The sequence below is a fragment of the Notamacropus eugenii genome, chromosome 1 (genome assembly GCF_028372415.1).
Source record: "Notamacropus eugenii isolate mMacEug1 chromosome 1, mMacEug1.pri_v2, whole genome shotgun sequence".
Lineage (NCBI taxonomy): Eukaryota > Metazoa > Chordata > Mammalia > Diprotodontia > Macropodidae > Notamacropus > Notamacropus eugenii.
Window position 1 is genome coordinate 343,628,697 of NC_092872.1, and position 21,949 is coordinate 343,650,645.

At 35.9% G+C, this 21,949-nt stretch overlaps 1 protein-coding gene across 3 annotated transcripts in view; it reads right to left on the reverse strand.

Annotated features, from left to right (window-relative positions):
* Window positions 1-21,949, reverse strand: part of MEIKIN (meiotic kinetochore factor) — a 160,916-nt gene that overhangs the window by 108,592 nt on the left and 30,375 nt on the right. For all 3 annotated transcript variants that reach the window (XM_072629978.1, XM_072629976.1, XM_072629977.1), the window contains 5 exons: window positions 17,110-17,203; window positions 16,098-16,185; window positions 11,451-11,514; window positions 9,684-9,821; window positions 7,360-7,479 (listed from right to left, as the gene is read on the reverse strand). In XM_072629978.1, the coding sequence (XP_072486079.1) occupies window positions 7,360-7,479; window positions 9,684-9,821; window positions 11,451-11,514; window positions 16,098-16,185; window positions 17,110-17,203 (504 nt within the window). The remainder of the gene's footprint in view (window positions 1-7,359; window positions 7,480-9,683; window positions 9,822-11,450; window positions 11,515-16,097; window positions 16,186-17,109; window positions 17,204-21,949) is intronic.

Genomic DNA, 21,949 nt, shown 5'->3' on the forward strand with positions numbered 1-21,949 from the left:
ACTAGCTCTATAGGCAGTAGGAGGGGAAAGAAAAGGGAGGGGAGGTTAAAAGGGAGGGAAGAAGTAGTAAGGGAAAAGGGAAAATAAAGGGAGGGGGTTGGAAGGGAAGACTGAGGGAGGTGGTAGTCAAAAATTAAAATTCTATTGTGGAGGAGAAGGGGGAAGGGAGAACTAAAAGCATAAATGGCAGGAAATAGGATGGAGGAAAAGACACAGATAGTAATCATAACTGTGAATGTGAATGAGATGAACTCTCCCATAAAACAGAGGCAGATAGCAGAATGTATTAAAAACCATAATCCAACAATATGTTGTTTACAAGAAGCACATGTGAAACAGGGGGATGCATATAGGGTAAAGGAAAAAGGTTCAAGTAGAATATATTATGCTTCAGCTGATGCAAAAAAAGCAGGGGCAGCAATCCTAATCTCAGACAAAGCAAAAGCAGAAATAGATCTAATCAAAAGAGATAAGGAAGGAAACCATACCCTGCTAAAAGGCACCATAGACATAAATGCACCAAGTGGCATAACATCCAAATCCTTAGAAGAGAAGTTAAGGGAGTTATAGGAAGAAATAGACAGCAAAACTATACTAGTGGGGGACCTTAATCTTGCCCCCCCCAACTTGATAAATCTAACCTCAAAATAAACAAGAAAGAAGTTAAGGAGGTGAATAGAACTCTGGATAAGATAGATATGATAGATCTCTGGAGAAAACTGAATGGGGATAGAAAGGAATACACCTTTTTCTCAGTGGTACATGGCACACATACAAAAATTGACCATGTACTAGGACATTAAAAACTGCACAATCCAGTGCAGAAAGGCTGAGATAGTCAATGAATCCTTCTCAGATCATAATGCAATAAAAATTATATATAATAAAAGGTCATGGAAAGATAGATCAAAAATTAATTGGAAACTAAATATTCTAATCCTAAAGAATGAGTGGGTTAAACAACAAATCATAGAAACAACCAACAACTTCATTCAAGAGAATGACAATAATGAGACAAAGTACCAAATATTATGGGATACTGCAATGGCAGTTCTCAGGGTAAGTTTTATATCTTTGAATATCTACGTGAATCAAATAGAGAAAGAGGAGATCAATGAATTGGAATCAATGCAGCTGGAAAAGCTAGAAAAAGAACAAATTGAAAATCCTTAAGTAAATACCAAATTAGAAATACTGAAAGTCAAAGGAGAGATTAAGAAAATTGAAATTAAGAAAACTACTGAACTAATAAATAAAACTAAAAGTTGGTTTTATGAAAAAACCAATAAAATGGATAAACCTTTGGTCAATTTGATTTTAAAAAAGAAAGAAAACCAAATTACCAATATCAAAAATGAAAAGGGTGAACTCACCTCCAATGAGAAGGAAATTAAAACAATAATTAGAAATTACTTTGTCCAACTGTATGCCCATATATTCAAAAATCTAAATGAGATGGATGATTATCTTAAAAAATATAAATTGCCCAGATTAACAGAAGAGGAAGTTGAATACTTAAATAACCCCATCTCAGAAAAAAGAAATTGAACAAGCCATCAATGAACTCCCTAGGAAAAAATCTCTAGGGCCAGCAGGATTTACAAGTGAATTCTATCAAACATTTAAAGAACAGTTAATTCCAATACTATATAGAGTATTTGCGGAAAATTGGGGAAGAAGTCCTACCCAATTCTTTTTATGATACAAATATGGTTCTGATACCTAGTCCAGGAAGAGCCAAAACAGAGAAAGAAAATTATAGACCAATTTCTCTAATGAATATAGATGAAAAAATTTTAAATAAGATATTAGCAAAAAGAATACAGCAACTTGTCATGAGAATAATACATTATGACCAGGTAGGATTTATATCAGGAATACAGGGCTGGTTCAATATGAGGAAAACTATTAGCATTATTGATCATACTAACAACAAAACTAACAGAAACCACATGATTATCTCAATAGATGCAGAAAAAACTTTTGACAAAATACAACACCCATTCCTATTAAAAACAAATGGAACTTTCCATAAAATAATCAGCAGTATCTGCCTAAAACCATCAGCAAGCATTATAGGCAAAGCGAATAAGCTAGATGCATTTCCACTAACATCAGGGGTGAAACAAGGATGTCCATTATCACCACTGTTATTCAATATGGTACTAGAAATGTTAGCTTTAGCAATAAGAGGAGAAAAATATTGAAAGACTTAGAACACGCAAAGAAGAGAAACTAAGTTATCACTCTTTGCAGATGATACGATGATACACTTAGAGAATCCCAGATAATCAAGTAAAAAACTACCTGAAATAATAAACAACTTTAGCAAAGTTGCAGGTTACAAAAAAAATGCACATAAATCATCTGCATTTCTATATATTACTAACAAAGCCCAACAGCAAGAGATAGAAAGGGAAATCTCATTTAAAGCTACGGTAGACACTATAAAATATCTGGAAGTCTACCTGCCAAAACAAATCCAGGAACTATATGAACACCATTACAAAACACTTTTTGCACAAATAAAGTCAGATCTAAATAAGTGGAAAACATCAGCTCCTCCTGGTTAGTCTGAGGTAATATAACAAAAACGACAATTCTACCTAAATTAATTTACTTATTCAGTGCCATACCAATCAAACTACCAGAAAATTATTTTTCTAGAGCTAGAAAAAATAATATCAAAATTCATCTGGAAGTACAAAAGGTCCAGAATTATCAAGGGAATTAATGACAAGAAATGCTAGGGAAGGTGGCCTAGCTCTACCAGATCTCAAATTGTATTATAAAGCAGCAATTATCAAAACCACTTGGTGCTGGCTAAGAAACAGAAAGGCAGACCAGGGGAATAAGTTATGTAATCAAAACAAAGTAGTCAATGAATATAGCAATCTACTGTTTGATAGACCCAAGGACCCCAGCTTCTGGTATAAGAACTCACTGTTTGACAAAAATTCTTGGGAAAATTGGATAACAGTGTGGTGGAACCTGGGCAGAGATCAATCCCTGACACTGTACACAAGAATAGAGTCCAAATAGATGCATGATCTAGGTATAAAGACTGATACTATAAACAAATTAGGGGAGCAAGGAACAGTGTATTTGTCAGATTTATAAAGAATGGAGAAATTTTTGACCAAACAAGAGATAGAGAACATTATGAAGTGCAAAATGGATAATTTTGATTACATTAAATTGAAAAGTTTTTGCACAAACAAACCAATTCAACCAAGATTAGGAGGGAAGCAGAAAACTGGGAAAGAATTTTTGCAACTAGTGTCTGTAATAAAGGCCTCATTTCTAAAATATGTAGAGAACTGAGTCAAATTTACAAGAGTACAAGTCATTCCCCAATTGATAAATGGTCAAAGGGTATGAACATGCAGTTTTCAGAGGCAGAAATTAAAGCTATCTATAGTCATATGAAAAAATGCTCTAAATCACTATTGATTAGAGAGATGCAAATCAAAACAGCTCTGAGGTACCACATCACACCTATCAGATTGGCTAACATGACAAAACAGGAAGATGATAAATGTTGGAGAAGATGTGGGAGAGTTGGAACACCAATTCATTGTTGGTGGAGCTGTGAGCTGATTTAAGCATTCTGGAGAGCAATTTGGAACTATGCCTAAGAGGGCTACAAAAATGTGCATACCCTCTGACCCAGCAATATCGCTTCTAGGACTGTATCCCAAAGAGAGATCATAAAAATTGGAAAGTGTTCCACATGTACAAAAATATTTATAGCAGCTCTCTTTGTGGTGGCTAAAAACTGGAAATCAAGAGGATGCCTATCAATTGGGGAATGGCTGAACAAATTGTGGTATATGAATGTAATGGAATACTATTATGCTATAGGAAATGATGAACAAGAAGACTTCAGAGAGGCCTGGAAGGACTTATATGAACTGATGCTGAGTTTAAGGAGCAGAACCAGGAGAACTTTGTACACAGCAACAACCATAGTGTGCAAGGAATTTTTCTGGTAGACTAAGTCCTTCACAGCAATGTAAGGACCTAAAAAATTCCCAAAGGACTCTTGAGGCAAAATGCCTTCTACATTCGGAAAAAAGAACTATGGAATTGGATTGCAGAATGAAGCAGATAATGTTCTCTTGCATTATGTTTTGTTTTGTTTTATAGTTTCTCCCATTCATTTTAATTCTTCTATGCAACATGACTATGGTGAAAATGTATTTAATAGGAATATATGTGTAGAACCCATATATGATTGTATGCCATCTCAGGGAGCGAGGCGGAAAAAATCTAAGACAGAAGCAATTGTAGAACATTGAAAACAAATTAATAATTTTTTAAAAAAGAAAAACAACTGATCTGGAGAACAGATCAAGAAGAGAATATAAAAAAATAACTGGACTACCTGAAAGCTGTGATCAAAAAAATTTTGATACAATAATACAAAAAATAATTTTAAAAAATTGTCCTGATGCATCAGAACAATAGGGGAAAGTAGAAATAGCAAAAATCCACCAATCATCATCTGAAAGAGAACCTATCAGGAAAACTCAAAGGAATATTATAATTAAATTCTGAAACCTCGAGCTCAATATTAAGAGCAACAAGAAAAACAAAATTTCACATGGCTGTACCACAATCAGACTCACACAAGACCTAGCAGTGACAACCACTAAAAGATCACAGGTCTTGGAACACTATATATTGAAAAGTAAAAGAACTGGGCTTCCGGCCAAAAATATCATACTCTGCAAAGCTAAGCATAATTCTGAATGAAAAAAAAGTACATTTAATGAACTGTCAGACTTTCAGGACTTTGTTAAAAAATAAAAAAGTAAATCTGAACTTAATAGAATTTGACATACAAGAAAGAGCGAAGAGAAATGTAAGGTACCTACCAATGACCAATTACAAGGGAATCAATAAGGACAGACTGTTTACCTTTTATGTAGGTAAAATGTAAAACATATGTCTAATATAATTAGTAATTAGGTAGCTTATAAGAAAGATTGGGGTAGACCTGAGTAGGATTTGATTTCAAAAAGGAAAACCATTGAAGAACAGCTAAAAGAATAATTATCTTAAATGAAGTTCAAGAGGAAGAACCAATATAGAGGAATTAGATGGAGGAGTGGGGCTGTTAGTTCTAGAAACCTACTTTCACTAGGAATGGGTTCAAGAGGGAAAACTACATACACATCTAAAAGAGTGTAAAAGTCTTCTAAATTTAGAAAGAAATAAAACTCTAAGGGGATAAGGAGAGGGGAAAGGATAAAAGAGGGATCTTTAGAGGGGAGAGATTAGGTTAAAATGGGTGTACAAAAAGGTATCTGATTTATGAGAAGGGGAGGATAAGGGAGGGATTGTTGTAGCACGGTTAGGTTAAGTAACAGGAGGGAAAGGAAATCAGTAGAAGAAAACCATTAGGTCACAGGGGTGTATAAAAACAGTGTTTAGATTTATGGGAATGGGAGGCTAAGGCAGGGATTGCTGGAGGGGGTGTAGGTAAAGTAATAGGAAGGCAAGCTGGTGGGTAGAAGTAAAGTAGAGGAGTTAGGAGAGATAGGAAAAAATATCTGCACAAACATAAAAACAAAGATTAGGGGTAGAATCTCTTAGGGAAAATATATGTTTATGTATGTATGCATTCATGCATATATATCTACATGCATGTATGTATATGTATACATATGTGTACATATATCGATATTCATATATAAATATATTCACACTTAATGGTAGCGTGAGGAGGGAGGAGGAAGGAAGGGGCAAAAAAGAACAAAATAAAAAGGGTACAGCAGACAACAAAAGAAAACCTACAAGGAAGCAAAGAAAAGAAGGACAGTTTTCAACATAAGTCGCAGTATTTAATACATAGACTTTCTTGAAATGCAAAGTTCTTGCTATATATTCTGAATCCTCTCTTATATTCTGCTGTGCATATGACATGTTTTCTATTTTATTTTATATTTAAGTTTATAATATGTTTCTTTTCCTTTACATATTACATATTTAAGTTTTAGTATTTGTTTAAAATAAAAAAATACAAAAGGAAAATAAATAATTGTAAAAAAATTTTAAATCATTTTCCTATTTTTTTTAATGCTTCTGTCTGATAATTTCAAAAGACAGAAAGCCTCATTTTCAAAGTCAGAATCTTCCTTCAGCCTGTTGATAGCAGTGATCATATCAGGTACAGAGTAAGGGTATTAGGTAATTTTGGATGAGTAAGTACTATGTAAAAAACTGAAATTCTCTGAAATTTCAGGTGAATTATGGGTTAACTTACGCACTTCTTATCTCTATTGTTAATAGAATCAGAACCATAAAGTTTGAGCTGGTTTGTGAAGTAGTTATTGGAAAACCAAGTTTAGGAAGTTGTACTGAATTGTATTACTGGCAGATTTTAGCAGAATTACCTAGAAATCTCTAAAAGTGACTTGGAACCAGAAAAGTAGATGTACTTGGAGGAGGCCCCCTTCAGAGCTACCTTGAGAATAAGACAATCCAGAATGCCCAAGAAAAGATGATTCCAGGGACCAGACAATTACCTGAGACATTTGGAACATAAGATGAAAGGTACTGATTAAAAGGACATTGGGGATGGGTTACTAGGTTATAAGGAAATGTTATTGTATTGCTTTGGCTATTTGTTTCTTGGTGGTTATGTTTACTGAGTTTTCTTGGTTACCTTGGTGACCTATAAATCTCTCCTTTCAAATCAGTACATGGGGAGCCCTGTAAATAGCTTGATCTATAGCTTGACTTAATTTATTTATAGATTCTATTTAACAAGGATTGTCTCCTTATGAGATATATGAGATTATGACTCTGTTTTTACTCTTTGTGCCTCTCACCCCATCCCTTTGGTGTCCCTCAAAGTAGATTATTATTCTGTCCAGAAAGCCCGAACAGATAAAATAAGTGATCTGGGGGATTTCTCTCAAAAGAGAAAATATTACATTATAAATAGCATTAGTAACTCCATTTTACCTTTATCCACCATTTTGTGAAGCTAATTTTCAGGTTCTTGTAAGTCATTTGATTTTGGAGATGTTACTCCCTCTCCCAATGGTCACCTAACTTAAGGAATGTCACAAATTTACCACTCTTCCTCACTTCAATGTCTCCCAGTCCTCTCCATCAATGAGAAACATGTTGTCTCAACCCCTACAGCCTGTTTCTCCTTTTTTTCCCTCTCTCTAAATGGTACATTAACTAGGTAGAAAACAATGGTCAATGTCTTTGACTAACAAGAGCCTGGGACCCAATTTGTTTCTGCAACCACCCATATTGCTAAATAAATCACTGTCTGGATATAACTACTTACAATCTTTATTCCACTGCAACACTTACATTATTTTACATAAAAGTTACCTAAAATTGCTGAAAGATTTGAAAATTGCTGCATATTCTCTATAGCCACTGCTCTCCTGGTATCCAGAAAAGTAGAATTCTTGAATTTGAGATAGTCTTCAGTAGTGGAATCATTAATACCTAAATAGAGGAAAAGAAGGAAAAAAACTGCATAGAAGTCTGAACTGATAATATAAATTCTTTCCCACTTTCTTGGATATTATTTCCTACCCTCTCCTGCAACTACCAATATTCTATCCCAGAGGTTTACATAATAGAGTGCCCTTTACAAATGCAACTGAAGAGGCTGTGTGTGTGTGTGTGTGTGTGTGTGTGTGTGTGTGTGTGTGTGTGTGTGTGTGTGTGTGTGTGTGTGTGTGTGTGTGTGTAGGTGGGACTTGCAGGACATACTACCTCATTAGTTTATATACCCTGATCTCACTAAAGACAAAAATTCCCCAATTTTTCTTAGGTCCTACAAGTTGTTCTCAAATCATTTTAGCTTCAGATTGACAGTTAGGTAAACAATTTAAATAAATGAGTACCATGAGCCAAGTACTGAAACCTTTGAGAAAGAAGGGGGAATGACCTGGGGAATGGGCACCAGGATGATTTAGACAGAGGGAACCTCAAAGGAGACATTCACTTTAGATTCTGGAAGCAGCAAGGGGAGCAGAGTATTTTGATTCCCTTTCTAGGATCAGTGTGTCGAATTACAGAATCAGAGATTCAAAGCTGGAATAGTAGGAGATGATGATGGCCCTAGCTTATAAAATGGGAGATAATTATGTTATATACATAATGGAGGACTTTCTAGTGACAGTCTAATCCTGGGATCATGTGCAGAAGACTCATGGAGAGGTTGGTCCTTTCCTCCTAAAACTACATCTTCAAATTACCTTTTTCTGTTTAGGGATCTGCCATCTTCACAGTCACCTATACTTAAACCTCAGTGTGTCATCCTTGACATACCCCCATAAACCAAGCAGTTGCTATGTTTTATTTAATCTACATCCACCATATGTCTTATCTCCATCCTTCTCTCCCCATTCACACAGTTATTTCCCTAGTAAAGGCCCTTATTACCTCTCATCTTTATTACTGTATTTCTAATTGGTTGCCCTGCTTTCAATCTCTACCTTCCCCAATTTATCCTCTACACAAAGGCAAAAATAATCTTAAGGCATAGTTCTGACTATGTCACAGCCATGTCCAAAAATCTTCAATAACTCCTTGCTGCTTCTAGTATAAACAACTAACTTGCTGCATATATATAAATGTTAGTTGCATTCAACACTCTCCACTCTTGATGCCTTTGCAAGGACAGTCTCCTATGTTTAGCATGGACTTTCTCCTCATTTCTAACTCTTAGAAACCTTATCTTCCTCCAAGTCTAAATTTTGGTATTATCTTCTTGGTAAAGCCTTCTCAGACTCCAATTTTAAATGTCCTCTCCCTTTACAAATACCTTATGTTTACTTCTCTGTACGTTCTCACTATATTCTCCTAGTAGGATCTGAGATCTTTTAGGGCAAGAATTGTTTCCATTTTTCTCTGGATTCACTGGTCTAACACAGAGCCTTCTATATAGCACGTGCTTAATATAGGTTTGTTGAAATGTACAGATAGAGATAAGAGAGAAGAGGTCCTATGCTGAATTGGGTCTATTGTTTTTTCCTGACACTTTGGAAAAGCAATAACTACTCTTTTAGATGGAGCTATGAGTAGAGCACTGGGCTTGGAATCAGAAAGATTCATCTTCATGAATTCAAATCTGGTCTTACACATTTATGAGCTGTGTGAACCTGGCCAAGTCACTGAAACCTATTTGTCTCAGGTTTTCATCTATAAAATGAGATGGCAAACCATTCCGGTATCTTTGCCAAGACATCCCCAAATGAGGTCACAAAGAGCCAGATATAATTGAAGTGACTGAACAACAAAACTATTTTAGTATTAAGTGGCCCTAAGTCAAGAGTTAAGTTCTTTAAACTTAATGAATGGTAAATAACATTCCATAAAAAGCACAACCTATACTTTCATTGATTTAGTACTCACATCAAAATAATCTTTTCTCTTTAGTGGTGTTTTCTGTTGCAAATTGTCAAATGAGAGAATCTGAGCTTCTCTACAGCCAAGTGACCTCTAACTTTCTCCTTCCTCTTTTAAGTCTAGATAACCCAGTACCTGTGTGGCCACTACACATGGCAATGATATAGCCAAATGCAGAAGCTAAAGAGGAAAGAAACACTCCCACCTTTACAAAAGGAGAGACAGACAAACAGACAGACACTATGGTAACTTCTCTAATATAGAAAAGTAGGAAAAAAAAATCTTTTTCTCACCTAAAACCTCTCCTCCCCTGAATATTTCAGGTGATGGAAGACTACTTAAACTATCTTCAAAGCTGGAGGTTTCTACATAAAAATTCATATCAGAAGATCTCAAAAGAGAGAAAGAAATATCACTTGATGAAGTTATACCTGTAAAGCAAATAAAATGTATGTAAAAGGAAACACATACAGGCTCAAAGACCTAAGAAAATGTTATAGGCTGCCACATGTACAAGGATAGGCATACGCTGAACACAGGCCAAGTATGCTGTCACACCATAGGAAAACATTCCCATTAGCTCTCCCTTTTCCTCTTATGGGAAAAGCCAAAGAGAATGTTCCTCAAGAGTATATAATTGAGCCTATTTCTTGCATGCAGATGTTTATAAGTGAGAATAGATTTAGAGTGAGATAGAGGAGAAATAAGAGAGCCAATTATGATCTGGGGGGCTATTTCAGAGTTCAAGATCACGAAGATGGCACTATTGTGTGTGACTGTGAAAGCTAAAGTTTAATCACTATTAAACTATTGCTATTGGTGGCTGAGATACAGGCCAAAGGAGTTCAGCAGGTGGTACAGAAAAGCCAAGGAGTATGAAAAGGACAACGTGTAAATTAACATTCTTCTCTTCTTCTGGGGTAGAGTCAGGTATAGTGCTTCTTGACAAAGGAAGGAAATTATTTCAATTCCAGCAAATTATAGGGCAAAGTTATACTCATCAAGTAAAATGGGTCACTCTCTATTATGAGATCTAATCAGCAAATATATTATGAGATTTGCAAAGCTGTAGCACCTGTCACAAAATACTAAAATTATTCATGATAATTTGCATTAGTCATCTTTCAGAACCATGCAAACAAATTACTCAGTATTACCAATAGCATTTTACTAATGAGAATGGAAATGCAAGTGAGATAAACTACTATTTCAGAATGATATAGGACTGCTCTTTTCTTCTGAGCTCCTGATCAGTAACTCTAGAAATTAAATTACTTTCAGGAAATGGGGAATGGTTGAACAAAATGTGATGTATATGTATATATACATATATGTATGTATATATATATATGTATATGTATATATGTATATATACATATATACATATATATATGTATATACATACATATATACATATATATATGTATATGTATATATATATACATATATATATGTATATGTATATGTATATGTATATATGTATATGTATATGTATATATATATATATATATGGAATATGATTATGCCATAATAAACAAGAACTATTAAAAATTCAGGAATTTGGGAAGACGTATAAAGTGATGCAAAATGAATAGAAGAAAATAACACAATATTACACAATGACCATGAAGATGTAAAGGAAAATATCTCTAAAAACTATCAGAAATTAGATCAATTCCATGGCCAAATTTGATTCCAAAAGACTATTAATGAAAAATATCTCTGGTATCTCTGGTAGAGAAATAGTAGTCAACAGGTATGAAATAAAATATAAGCTGCCATATATGTGTCCCAAAAGTTAGTGCTATTTTAATCTTAAAACTCCACTAAAACTTTTTGGGCACCTTATATGTCAATGTATCAGTTTGCTCTAATTAACTGTTCTTTGTTACAAGACAGGGTTCCATATAGAGGGACATGGAGAAGGAGTGATATTGAGGAGTGACAGCAAAATCCATAAAAAAGTCAATAAAATATTTTTAAAGAAAATATACATACATATATAAAATACATACATATATACATATACGTACATATACACATACAAAAATCAAACCTACCTGAACTTATTTGAGTGTTATTTGGATTACTTTCACCTTGGAGATCATCATTAGTCATTGATTCCTAGATGGAATGAGAATTAATGATAAAATTGATATGGTTAACTAAAATTATTCCATGTTTCTTCTGAGAATGAAAGGCAACAAAAGCAACTTTATTCAAAATAGCATGTTAGAAAGAATCAATTTCTAACTTATAAGCACAGATAATTCACATTAAGACTTTAATGTTTATGAAGCTTTTTTCCATACATTTTCTCTTATGAACTTCATGACAACTTTGTGAGGTAAGAGACATTATTATATCCTTACAAGGATTACATCTGAAGAAACAGACTAAGAAAAGCTAAGTGTGACTTGCTCAAAGGTACTCAACTACTAAGTATCTAAGTCAGAATGTGAATGAAGTTCTTTCTGATTCATAGCTCCACATTCACTATGCCTCTCAAATGCAGAATTAGCTTTAACTCATAGTGAAAAAAGAGCTGGTTCATTTTTTCCCACCAAAGTGTATATAAAGTGGGATTTTCCAATGTAACATCTAATAACAGCTACATTACATGTAAATTGTCATGGAAGGTACTGTGACTTAATGGACAGTACTGGACTTGCAGTCAGGAAGACCTCAGATACTTAGCTGTGTAGCTCTGGACAACTGAGTTGGCTTCTCTGGGCCTCAATTTTCTCATTTGGAAAATGGGGATAGCACCTAAATCACAAGGTTGTTATAAGGATTAGATGAAATAACGTACGCAAAATGTTTTAAACTTCAAAGTTTTACATATGTTAGCTGCTGTGTATTATGTTAATTTTCCTTAAATTGATTTAATGCCTTTTATCAAATGTGCTTTAAACTAAAAAGAATGAGAAAAAAACTGCCTATGTAAATCTATCAAAGTAGATGCAACAGAGAATAGCTACAATAAAGAGGAAAAACATTTGAGACACCAAGAAACAATTCTTATGAGGAGAAAAATACTAAGTTCTTGAAGATACTGATGAGTCTACATGGGTGCCAGAGGAGGAGGGAAGGAGAGGAGTTGAAATGATCACTGACAGCAGAGAGAAGGCAGAGCTGCACAATTCTTACTCTGTTTTCTCTGCCAAGAAGAATGACCTTTGCATTGGAAAGGACAGGACAAAAATAGCTAACAGGGAATAGAAAACCAGGACAAATGAGACCAACAAGAGCACCTAATTGGTTTTGATAAATTCAGGGTACAAGTGGCCCGAATGAGTTACATAATTGGACAGCAAAGACACTATAAGTGATAGTCAAAAGGATCTGGAAAATAGGTGCTTCAGAAATGAAGAGGGGCAGTGTCCTGATTTTTAAAAGAAGAAAGAATAGCTTGTAAACTATAGGTTGAAAATGAAGAAACCTCTTGATGAGGGTGAAAGAGGGAAATGTAAAAGATGTCTTGAAGCTTAATATTAAAAATACTAAGATCTTGGCAACTGGTCCCATCACTTCCTGGCAAAAAGAGGGAAAAGTAATGGAAGCAGTGTCAGATTTTATATTCTTAGGCTAAAAGATCACTGCAGACAATGACTGCAGCCACAAAATTAAAAGAGGTTTGCTCCTTGGAAGGAAAGCTATGGAAAGTATGGAGAGCATACTAAAAGGCAGACAACACCTTGCTGACAAAGGTCCATAGAGTCAAAGATGTGTTGTTTTTTTTCCAGTAATGATAGTATGGTTGAGAGAGCTGGACCATAAGGAAAGGTGACTGCTACAGAATTGATGCCTTTGAATGATGGTGCTGGAAAAGACTTTTGAGAGACGCTTGGACAGCAAGGAGATAAATCAATCAATACTTAAAGAAATTAATTCAGATTGTTTATCAGAAGAGCAAACACTGAAGCTGGAGATTGAATGCTTTGGCCATGTAATGAGAAGACAAGGACTCATTGGAAAAGACCCTGGTATTAGAAAAGACTAAAGGCAAAAGGAGAAAGTGACAGGAAGGAAGGATGAGATGGATACTGTCATGAGTAACAAACATGAACTTGCACAAACTTCAGGAGATAACAGAGGACAGAAGAGCCTGGTCTGCTACGGTCCAGGAGGTCACAAAGTGTCAGACACAACCAAACAACTGAAGAACAACAAAAACAAACTATAGATAGGCTGGTGAGTTTGACTTTACAGAAGGTAGCAAAGAAGGCAGCTGTTCCAAAGTCCCATCAGAATCAGGTCACGTCCTTTTATGACAAGATTTTATGATCGGGGGAATGTGATAAGTTTACCCAAATTTTTAGCAAAATATTTCATATTGTTCTTTTAAAAGAAAACCTGTGGGAAAAGGCTGACTAGATAGTGATAACCTTATCCCATTTCAGTCTCATTGGATTTTATTTCAAATTGGCCTGCTCTTTGTTCCTCATACATAAATTTCTCTCTCCCATTTTATTAACTCTACTGGCTGTCTCCGTGTCTGGAATTCATTCTCTGCTCACCCTTGACTCACAATCTCTCTCTTCTCTCAAGATGGAGCTCAGGCACCACCCTGTACCTGAAGCCTGACCCCTCCAAGCCTCCCTCTCAAAATACCTTGTATTTAGCTAATTTGTATTTATTCTCTTCACAGCTATTCCGTTTAAATGTATACACATATACACATGTAGATGTCTATACATATATATATATTCCTGTTGTTGTCCTTCTTAGAATGTAAGTTCCTTGCTCCTTCTTCTGCTTTGCATAGTGTTTTCCCTAGCTTCCTTTAAGTCTCACCTAAAATTCCTTCTTGTACTGGAAGCCTTCCCAACCCTTCTTAATTCCAATCCTTTCCTCTGTTAATTATTTCCTATTTATCTTGGATATGACTTGCTTAGTATAGATTTGTATGCATGGTTTCTCCTCTATTAGAGTATAAGCTCCTTGAGGGGGCTGTCTTTTGCTTCTTTTTTATCCTTAGCACTTAGTATAGTATCTGGCACATAGTAGAAGCTTAATGAATTTTTACTGTGATTAATTGATTATATTTTTATTCCTAGTACCTAGTGCAAACCCTACTTGATAAGGAAAGTGCTTCATAGGTTCTTGTTGACTGACTGAATACAATTGTTTGGATTAGAAAGTGGCTACATGACTAAACTCAAAGACTAGCTTTACGATTCCATATCACTTTAGTAGGTGATCTATAATGCCCCAAAGAAATCAGCATGGCTCAGTGCCACTTAACATTTTTATCAATGACTTGGATGACTTTATCATTGATAAAGGTATTATGGTCTGCTCATCAGATCTGTAGATGACAAAAAAACTGGGTGGGAGAACTAACCAATTGGATTATAAAGTCAGAATCAAAAAAGACCTTGACAGGATAGATCGCTAGGATGAATCTATTAAGATGAAATCCAGTAAGAAAAACATTGTGAAATCTTACACTTAGGTTCAAAATATCATTGTTGAAATTACAAAATGTTGAGAGTATGATTAGACAGCAGTTTGTCTGAAAAAGACCTAGAAGTTTAATGAACTGAAAACTTAATATGAGTCAGTGATATGATGTGGCTGTCTAAGATGCCACTGAAAGACTATGTTAAAAAAGGCACAGCTTCCAGAGAGATCACATCTGGTGTCACAATTTAAGAAGGATACTGATAAACTAGAGATTGTCTAGAGGAGGGCATCCAGGATGGTGAAATCCATGTCACACGAGGATCAGTTAAAGGAAGTAGGGATAGGGAAAAGAAGACTCAGGGGAGATATGAGAGATATGACAGCTGCCTTTAAGTATCTAAAGGATTGCCACTTGTACTGTTTGGGTTCAGAGGGCAGAACCAGCAGCAAAGAAAGAAAGTTGAAAAGAGGCATATGTAGGCTTGATATAAAGAATTAAGAAAAATATTTAGAACTTTTCCAAGTGGAATGAACTGGGCTTAAAAGGCAGTGAGTTTTTTTTTCTCATTAGAGGTCTTTAAGCAGTTTGGATGGTCATTTCCTGGGTGTATTATAAAAAGAATGGGGGGAAGTTGTGATATGGGTTGGACTATATGGCCCCTAAGGTGCCTTCCAGCTCTAAAATTCTGAGTTTCTGCAATTAATGTAATTTTTGGTGTTATTATCCTTTACTTTTGACATTGTTGTGTTCACTATGTACATTTTTAACTTTATCTTACATCTATTTATGTGCACCTTCCTATAGCTTATTCTTTATATTAATCTATCCTTAGTAATATCACTGCTAAACAGGCTAAGAGAAAAGAATCAGTTTATTTCTAATTCCAGCTTTGTTAAAGTTAATGGCTATATCTACCTGGGAATATCAAAAGACATTAACATTGGGTTACAATGAAAATGCCACTATACTAGGAACCACTGTACTGGGAACCACTGTATTTGAACTCAGTTTCCAATACTAACCCCATCACCTTGGGCAAGTCACTTCCCCATCCATGAGCCTTAGTTTCCTCCACTATAAAAGGAGGAAGTTGAATTAGATCAAGGGTGGGGAACCAGTGGCCCTCTGGGTCCTCAAGTGTGACCCTTTCACTGAATCCAAATTTTTGTTCTGTGATGTTTGGATTCAGTCAAAGCAGGGCATACGTGGCCTCAAGGCTGCAGATTCCCTATCCCTGGATAGTCTCGAGATCCCTTAAGATCTAATATTCCATGAAATGCAGATTAAGGACACATACCTTCTGTGCAAGAGTGTTCAGGTTCTTGGAGTCCTCATTAATATGACTTTTTTGTAGTTTTTTTTGGTGTGCAACATTCAACTGCATACTAACAAACAAACACTTTTTAAAATTTATAAACAAATATTAAAATCTACAAGTTGACAGACTTTCTTATTTGGGGATTCCTATTTTTTCCTATTATAATACTCATAACAGCTAAAACAAAAACAGCCATATAAAAAAGTAGGAGTCAAACCAGGACAAGTTCTATAAATATAAAAACAATATCAGACCTATTCAAAAGAAATAATTTCATCATTTACCTTTAATTAAAAATCAAAATGTCTTGAAAACTTCATTACTTGATGTCAAGTTGTATAGTTTTTGGAAAGAAGACATATCAAAATATTACCTATCTAATGTCCTCAAATTATTTCTTGTAATGTGATCTATATTGTACAGAAACTGGATGATTCTTAATCTTCTATTTTCATCCTCACAGTCTCTGCTCTATCACCCAAGCTTGGAATGGAGTCTTCTTTATTCTGTTTGTTAAAGTCTTTCCCTTTCTTCAAGGCCCAAATCAGATGCTACCTTCTCCACCTGTCTCTACAAGCCCACCCTCCTCCCAAGTGACTGCTCTCTTGCAACCTTTTCTTCTCTTCTTCTGTCTCTTCTCTTTTACCATCTTTTATTTTTTTTTTTATAGTTCTAATTCAGCTCCCAAAGCCTTCTAGGCATCTGCATCCCTAAAACCTAAAGTATAGTAAGTGACTAGGAAGACATATATACTTAATTGAAGTTGAAGAATTAGTTTGTGTGTTTAAATGTTTCCTTTGCCAGATATCTTTAATTACCCTTTAAGTAGGAATTTAAAAATAACAAGTTAGACTTCTGTCACTATTAAAGTTTTGTCAAAAGCCACAGAAACAGTTAAAAGTTCATCTGAAAAGCACACAGCCCAAAAGAAACACCTCTACAGAAATCAGATGATAGTTACGGTAATACAATTTTATAAGATGACACAAACCCGTGTTTTGTAGCAGGGCTTTCACGTAACTGTGTTGCCTCAACATTCTCCTTCAACTTTGGTAAGATTTTCATTTGAAGTTTTCCTTTTGAGCCTGTGGGAAAGCACTTGTTTTTCAAATCAAACCACATTTAAAAACAAAAAAAAGTTAGGTGGGGGTGGTGGTATTTAAAATATACTTGGTACTTAGAAAGCTAGGTCTTTAATCTATTTTGTACAGCATGGGTACTTAATGTTTATTGATTGACTGTAATTGATTGTAAATTGCTGTAAAGTTCTCCTTTTGTTTAGTATTCTTTGTTGTATTGTGGTGCCAAGATCTCAAGCTACAAAGGAGGGAAAAGAAAGGGAAGGGTTTTCTAATGGCTTCATCTCAGTTTTTATCCCCCTTGACTACAGACCCCTTATCCAGCATACTGTTAGTTTCCGTGACACTGGTTATCCCTCCACCTGTCTGGCTCTTTCTTCTCTGTCTCATTTGTTTAATCTTCTTCCCTTTCTTATCCCCAAGTTTCTCTCCTGAGTTTTCTCTTCTCTCTGTACTTTTTTCCCCCTTGGTGATCACATTAGTTCCTTTGTGTTCAGTTATTATCTTTATGTAGATGACAGGCAAATCTATATGTTCTGCCCTAATCACTCTCCTGGGCAGTTGGGTAGTGCAATAGATAAGATGGAGATGGGATTTGAACCCCTAAAAGGAAAATACCAAGTCTTTGGATTTGAACCTCAAAAAGGACCCCCCCCCCACCCTGGATTTTTCCACATGGCCCAGGTCCCTGGGGTTAGCCTGGAGCCCACCCCCAGGAGATAGAGTGCTGGGCCTGGGCCCAGAAATACCCTTCTTCCTCTATTCAAATCCAGTCTCAGACACTTATTAGCTATGTGACCCTAGGCAAGTCACTTAACCCTGCATAACTCTTGGGTAAAATGAGATGGAGAAGGATATGAAAAACTACCACAGTATCTTTGCCAAGAAAACCCCAAATGGGGTCATGAAGAATCAGACAACTGAACAACAACAATCACTCTCATAAACTCTAATCCCCAACTTCTATACGCATATATTTGGCTGAACATCTCAGATACCTTGTCTCCTTTGGAGAGAACATAACAGACTCCATTTTATGTTACATTTACTCCCTAGGGACATGGAATGTTTCCTGGTAGTTCCCTTCCCCCAATCACTTTATGCTTCCAAAAGAAAATTCAGTGGACTTTGAATAGTTTCAGAAACTCAACCATTTCTCTTCATCCTATCTAATAAAGGCATAAAATTAACAAATGTTAATTAACTGACTGATAAGGACATTGTTTCCTTTGATTTGATGTGAATAGCTATGCTAAAGGTCTTTTTTTAAAAATTTAAAACATCCTTTTTCTCTTCCTAAAAATGTACCTTTTCTTCCCCAATTGATAAATGGTCAAAGAATGTGAACAGGCAGTTTTCAGAGGAAGAAATTAAAGTCATCTATAGTCATATGAAAAAATGCTCTAAATCACTACTGATTAGAGATACAAATCAAAACAACGCTGAGATACCACATCACACCTATCAGATTGGCTAACATAACAAAACAGGAAGATGATAAATGTTGGAGAAGATGTGGGAGAATTGAAACACTAATTCATTGTTGGTGGAGCTGGGAGTTGATCCAAGCATTCTGGAGAGCAATTTGGAATTATGCCCAAAGGGCTACAAAAATGTGCATACCCTTTGGCCCAGTAATAATGCTACTAGAACTGTATCCCCAAGAGATCATAAAAATGGGAAAGTATCCCACATGTACAAAAATATAGCAGCTCTCTTTGTGGTGGCCAAAAACTGAAAATCAAGGGGATGCCAATCAATTGGGGAGTGGCTGAATAAATTGTGATATATGAATGTAATGGAATACTATTGTACTATAAGAAATGATGAACAGGAGGACTTCAGGTAGGCCTGGAAAGAATTGTATGAACTGATGCTGAGTGAAACAAGCAGAACCAGGAGAACTTTGTACACAGCAACAACCACAGTGTGCAAGGAATTTTTCTAGTAGACTTAGTACTTCATTGTAATACAAGGACTTAAAAAATCCCCAATGGTCTCTTAAGGCAAAATGCCTTCCACATCCAGAGAAAGAACTATGGAATTCAGTCACAGAATGAAGCAGATCATTTTCTTTTGTATTTTGTTTTATGATTTCTCCCACTCATTTTAATCCTTCTATGCAAATGACTAAGGTGAAAATGTACTGATAATATTTAATATAAATTTTGGACTTTAATAACGGCCAAAGCTTGAATTAAGAAGAGTCTGGACCTAACAGTCTCTTTTGTTAATCTTAAGTAAACTCATAGAATGCCTTTTGGTATGTCAGTGAAGCAGATGGGGCTGACTTAGTAACTTCCTTACAAATGCTAATGATAAGGAAAAACACAAATGTCCTGGGTTGTAATTTCAATTGAAACTTTGTTAAAGATACCCTTTCTTGTGTCAGCAACTTCAAGGACCTGTTTAGGACAGAATGCCTGCCACTAGAGTGGTGGGATTTTCTCCTTATCGTATGTCACAGAGACATGTGCTACAGGAAGGAAGTTTACACAGCCTGGAATCATAAAACCCAACTGATACTATTTTGTTAATTGTCTTGTCTTACTAAATTTACAATTTGTTCAACTAAGAGAGTTCCTTTCTCACAGCAAAATGTATTTAAGCCAGGCGACTTCTGTACTGAGTCAGTCAGGTTCTGATCCTGGCTCCATGGAATCCATGCTTTACTTTAGAGAGAATTTATAATAAGAATAATAAAAATGTATGCATTTAGCCTGTTGCCTCTACTTTAACCAAACTTTCAGGTTAACAGTACTTAATGGGAATGTATGTGTAGAACCCATATAAAATTGTATGCTGTCTCAGAGAAGGAGTGGGGAGGTAAGGGGAAAGCAAAAAATTACGATATATGGAAGTGATTATAGAACACTGAAAACAAATAAAATCATAATAATAATAAACAGAAAGTTAAAAAAATGTACCTTTTCCCTGTTTCTGTGTCCAGCCTAATCTTACCTAAAGCTGCTTTGTAAACTTGCCTACGTGACCAGATCCAGATGGTTTTGGAGGTGAAAGTGAAGCTGGGGACTTCGCACAGCCCTCCCTCACTGAAATCCAACTCACTTGCAAGTCATGGCATCATCTTTCTGATGTCATGGTCCTCTTTCAGAATGAAGGACAAACTGATATGGGTAAAAACAGTGCCCTAAGAGTTAAAAATAATATTAAGGACTGTGAAGTCCCTGGTTTATTTTCTAACCTAAAGATGCCCTAAAGTCTCTTCTTACCACAAAACTTCCCCTTATCCTGGACCATAAAATTCCCGGTTCTGAGTCTAATCCTGGGAAATGGGATTTCCTTATCTCCTTTATCTTGTGTTATTCATAGCTCCCACCCAGTGTCTTTATTTTGCAAGACTTCTTTATCTTGTAAGACTTATCTTAGATCTCCAACCGCCGCCCCCCCCCCTAAGAAAACCCTAAAATTATCCTAAATAAATCTGGTCCTTTCCTGAATCACTGCCTTTTTTAAGCTCCTTGCTAAATCTCAGGCCAGCTGCTTTTGTGGCAAGCTCTCAATGGCTACAAAGGTCTAAGTGAATTCATTCACATTTTGAACCAGGTCTCCCATCTCTCTTCAACAAAACTGATGGGGTAGGTGCCCAAGCCTCAACAAAGCCACAACCTGTAAGTAGTTCAGGCTGCCCCAATGGGGACCAACCAGCCAGTTCTGGTCAGACAACTTGGCTCCTGTATTCCCCTCTCCTCTTCCCACAAGGAATTTCATACCCTTACCTGAGGGTGCTCTGCCCAAAGGAAGGTAAATTTTGATGGCTGAAACACCTAACTGATTATCTTCCGGTTAAATGGCTAGATTTCTTTCTTAAAGACCAAGCCTTAAACACTTGGCTCTCACTGATTGGCCAACACTAAGTCCCTGCCCAAGCACCACTTAATGGTTGATTTTTGGACAGGGTGGCTCAGAATGAATGTAGATAGTAACTGCTGATAACATTTAATATCATTCTTTGGACTTTTAAGGACCAAAGTCTGAACTATTCAATCAGACTGCCTTGGTTTGCTCTAAAAAATGCCCTTTCCTGTATCAGCAACTTCAGAGACCTGTTTATGACAGAATGCCTACAACCAGAGTGGTGGGATTTTTTTTTATCATGACATGCATAGACAGAGGAAACAGACATCTTAGGATTTTAATCACCAACTGACTTCACCTGATCAATTGTCTTGTCTCACTGTGTTTTACAACCTATTCAACTAAGGAAAATCCTTTCTCATGGTATAGCTAAAACATAAATCTGAGGGACACCGAGATGCTGGAATTATCCTAAAACATATTTAAGCCTGGTCATTCTATCAGGCAGTCAGAGATTTCCTTCTGGCTCCATGATCATGTACTTATGGGAATAAATAATACACATATACATTTGCCTCTTTTAATCAAATACTTTCAGGGTTGACAGTTATGGTGCTATGACAGGCAGATGAAACTGAAGGACTAGGAGAACAACTCCCTACCTTGTGAACGCCAAAAGAATCAGGCGCCTCAAGATCCGTTATTTTCCTGGAGTCCTTGACTATGACAGGGTCAGGTAAGTCCTCCTATTCCCAACTTCCAAAGGACTCCCACTAGTTTGGTTGAAGTCTAAAAATTCTCTTTATTTTTTGTAATAGAAAGATTTTTCTTTATTGACCCGAACCGTATTTTTAGATACAGGAGTTTTAAACCCAAACACTTAGGAGAAAAACAAGTTAATATTGTATTTCCTGCAGCTCATTACCAGAATCA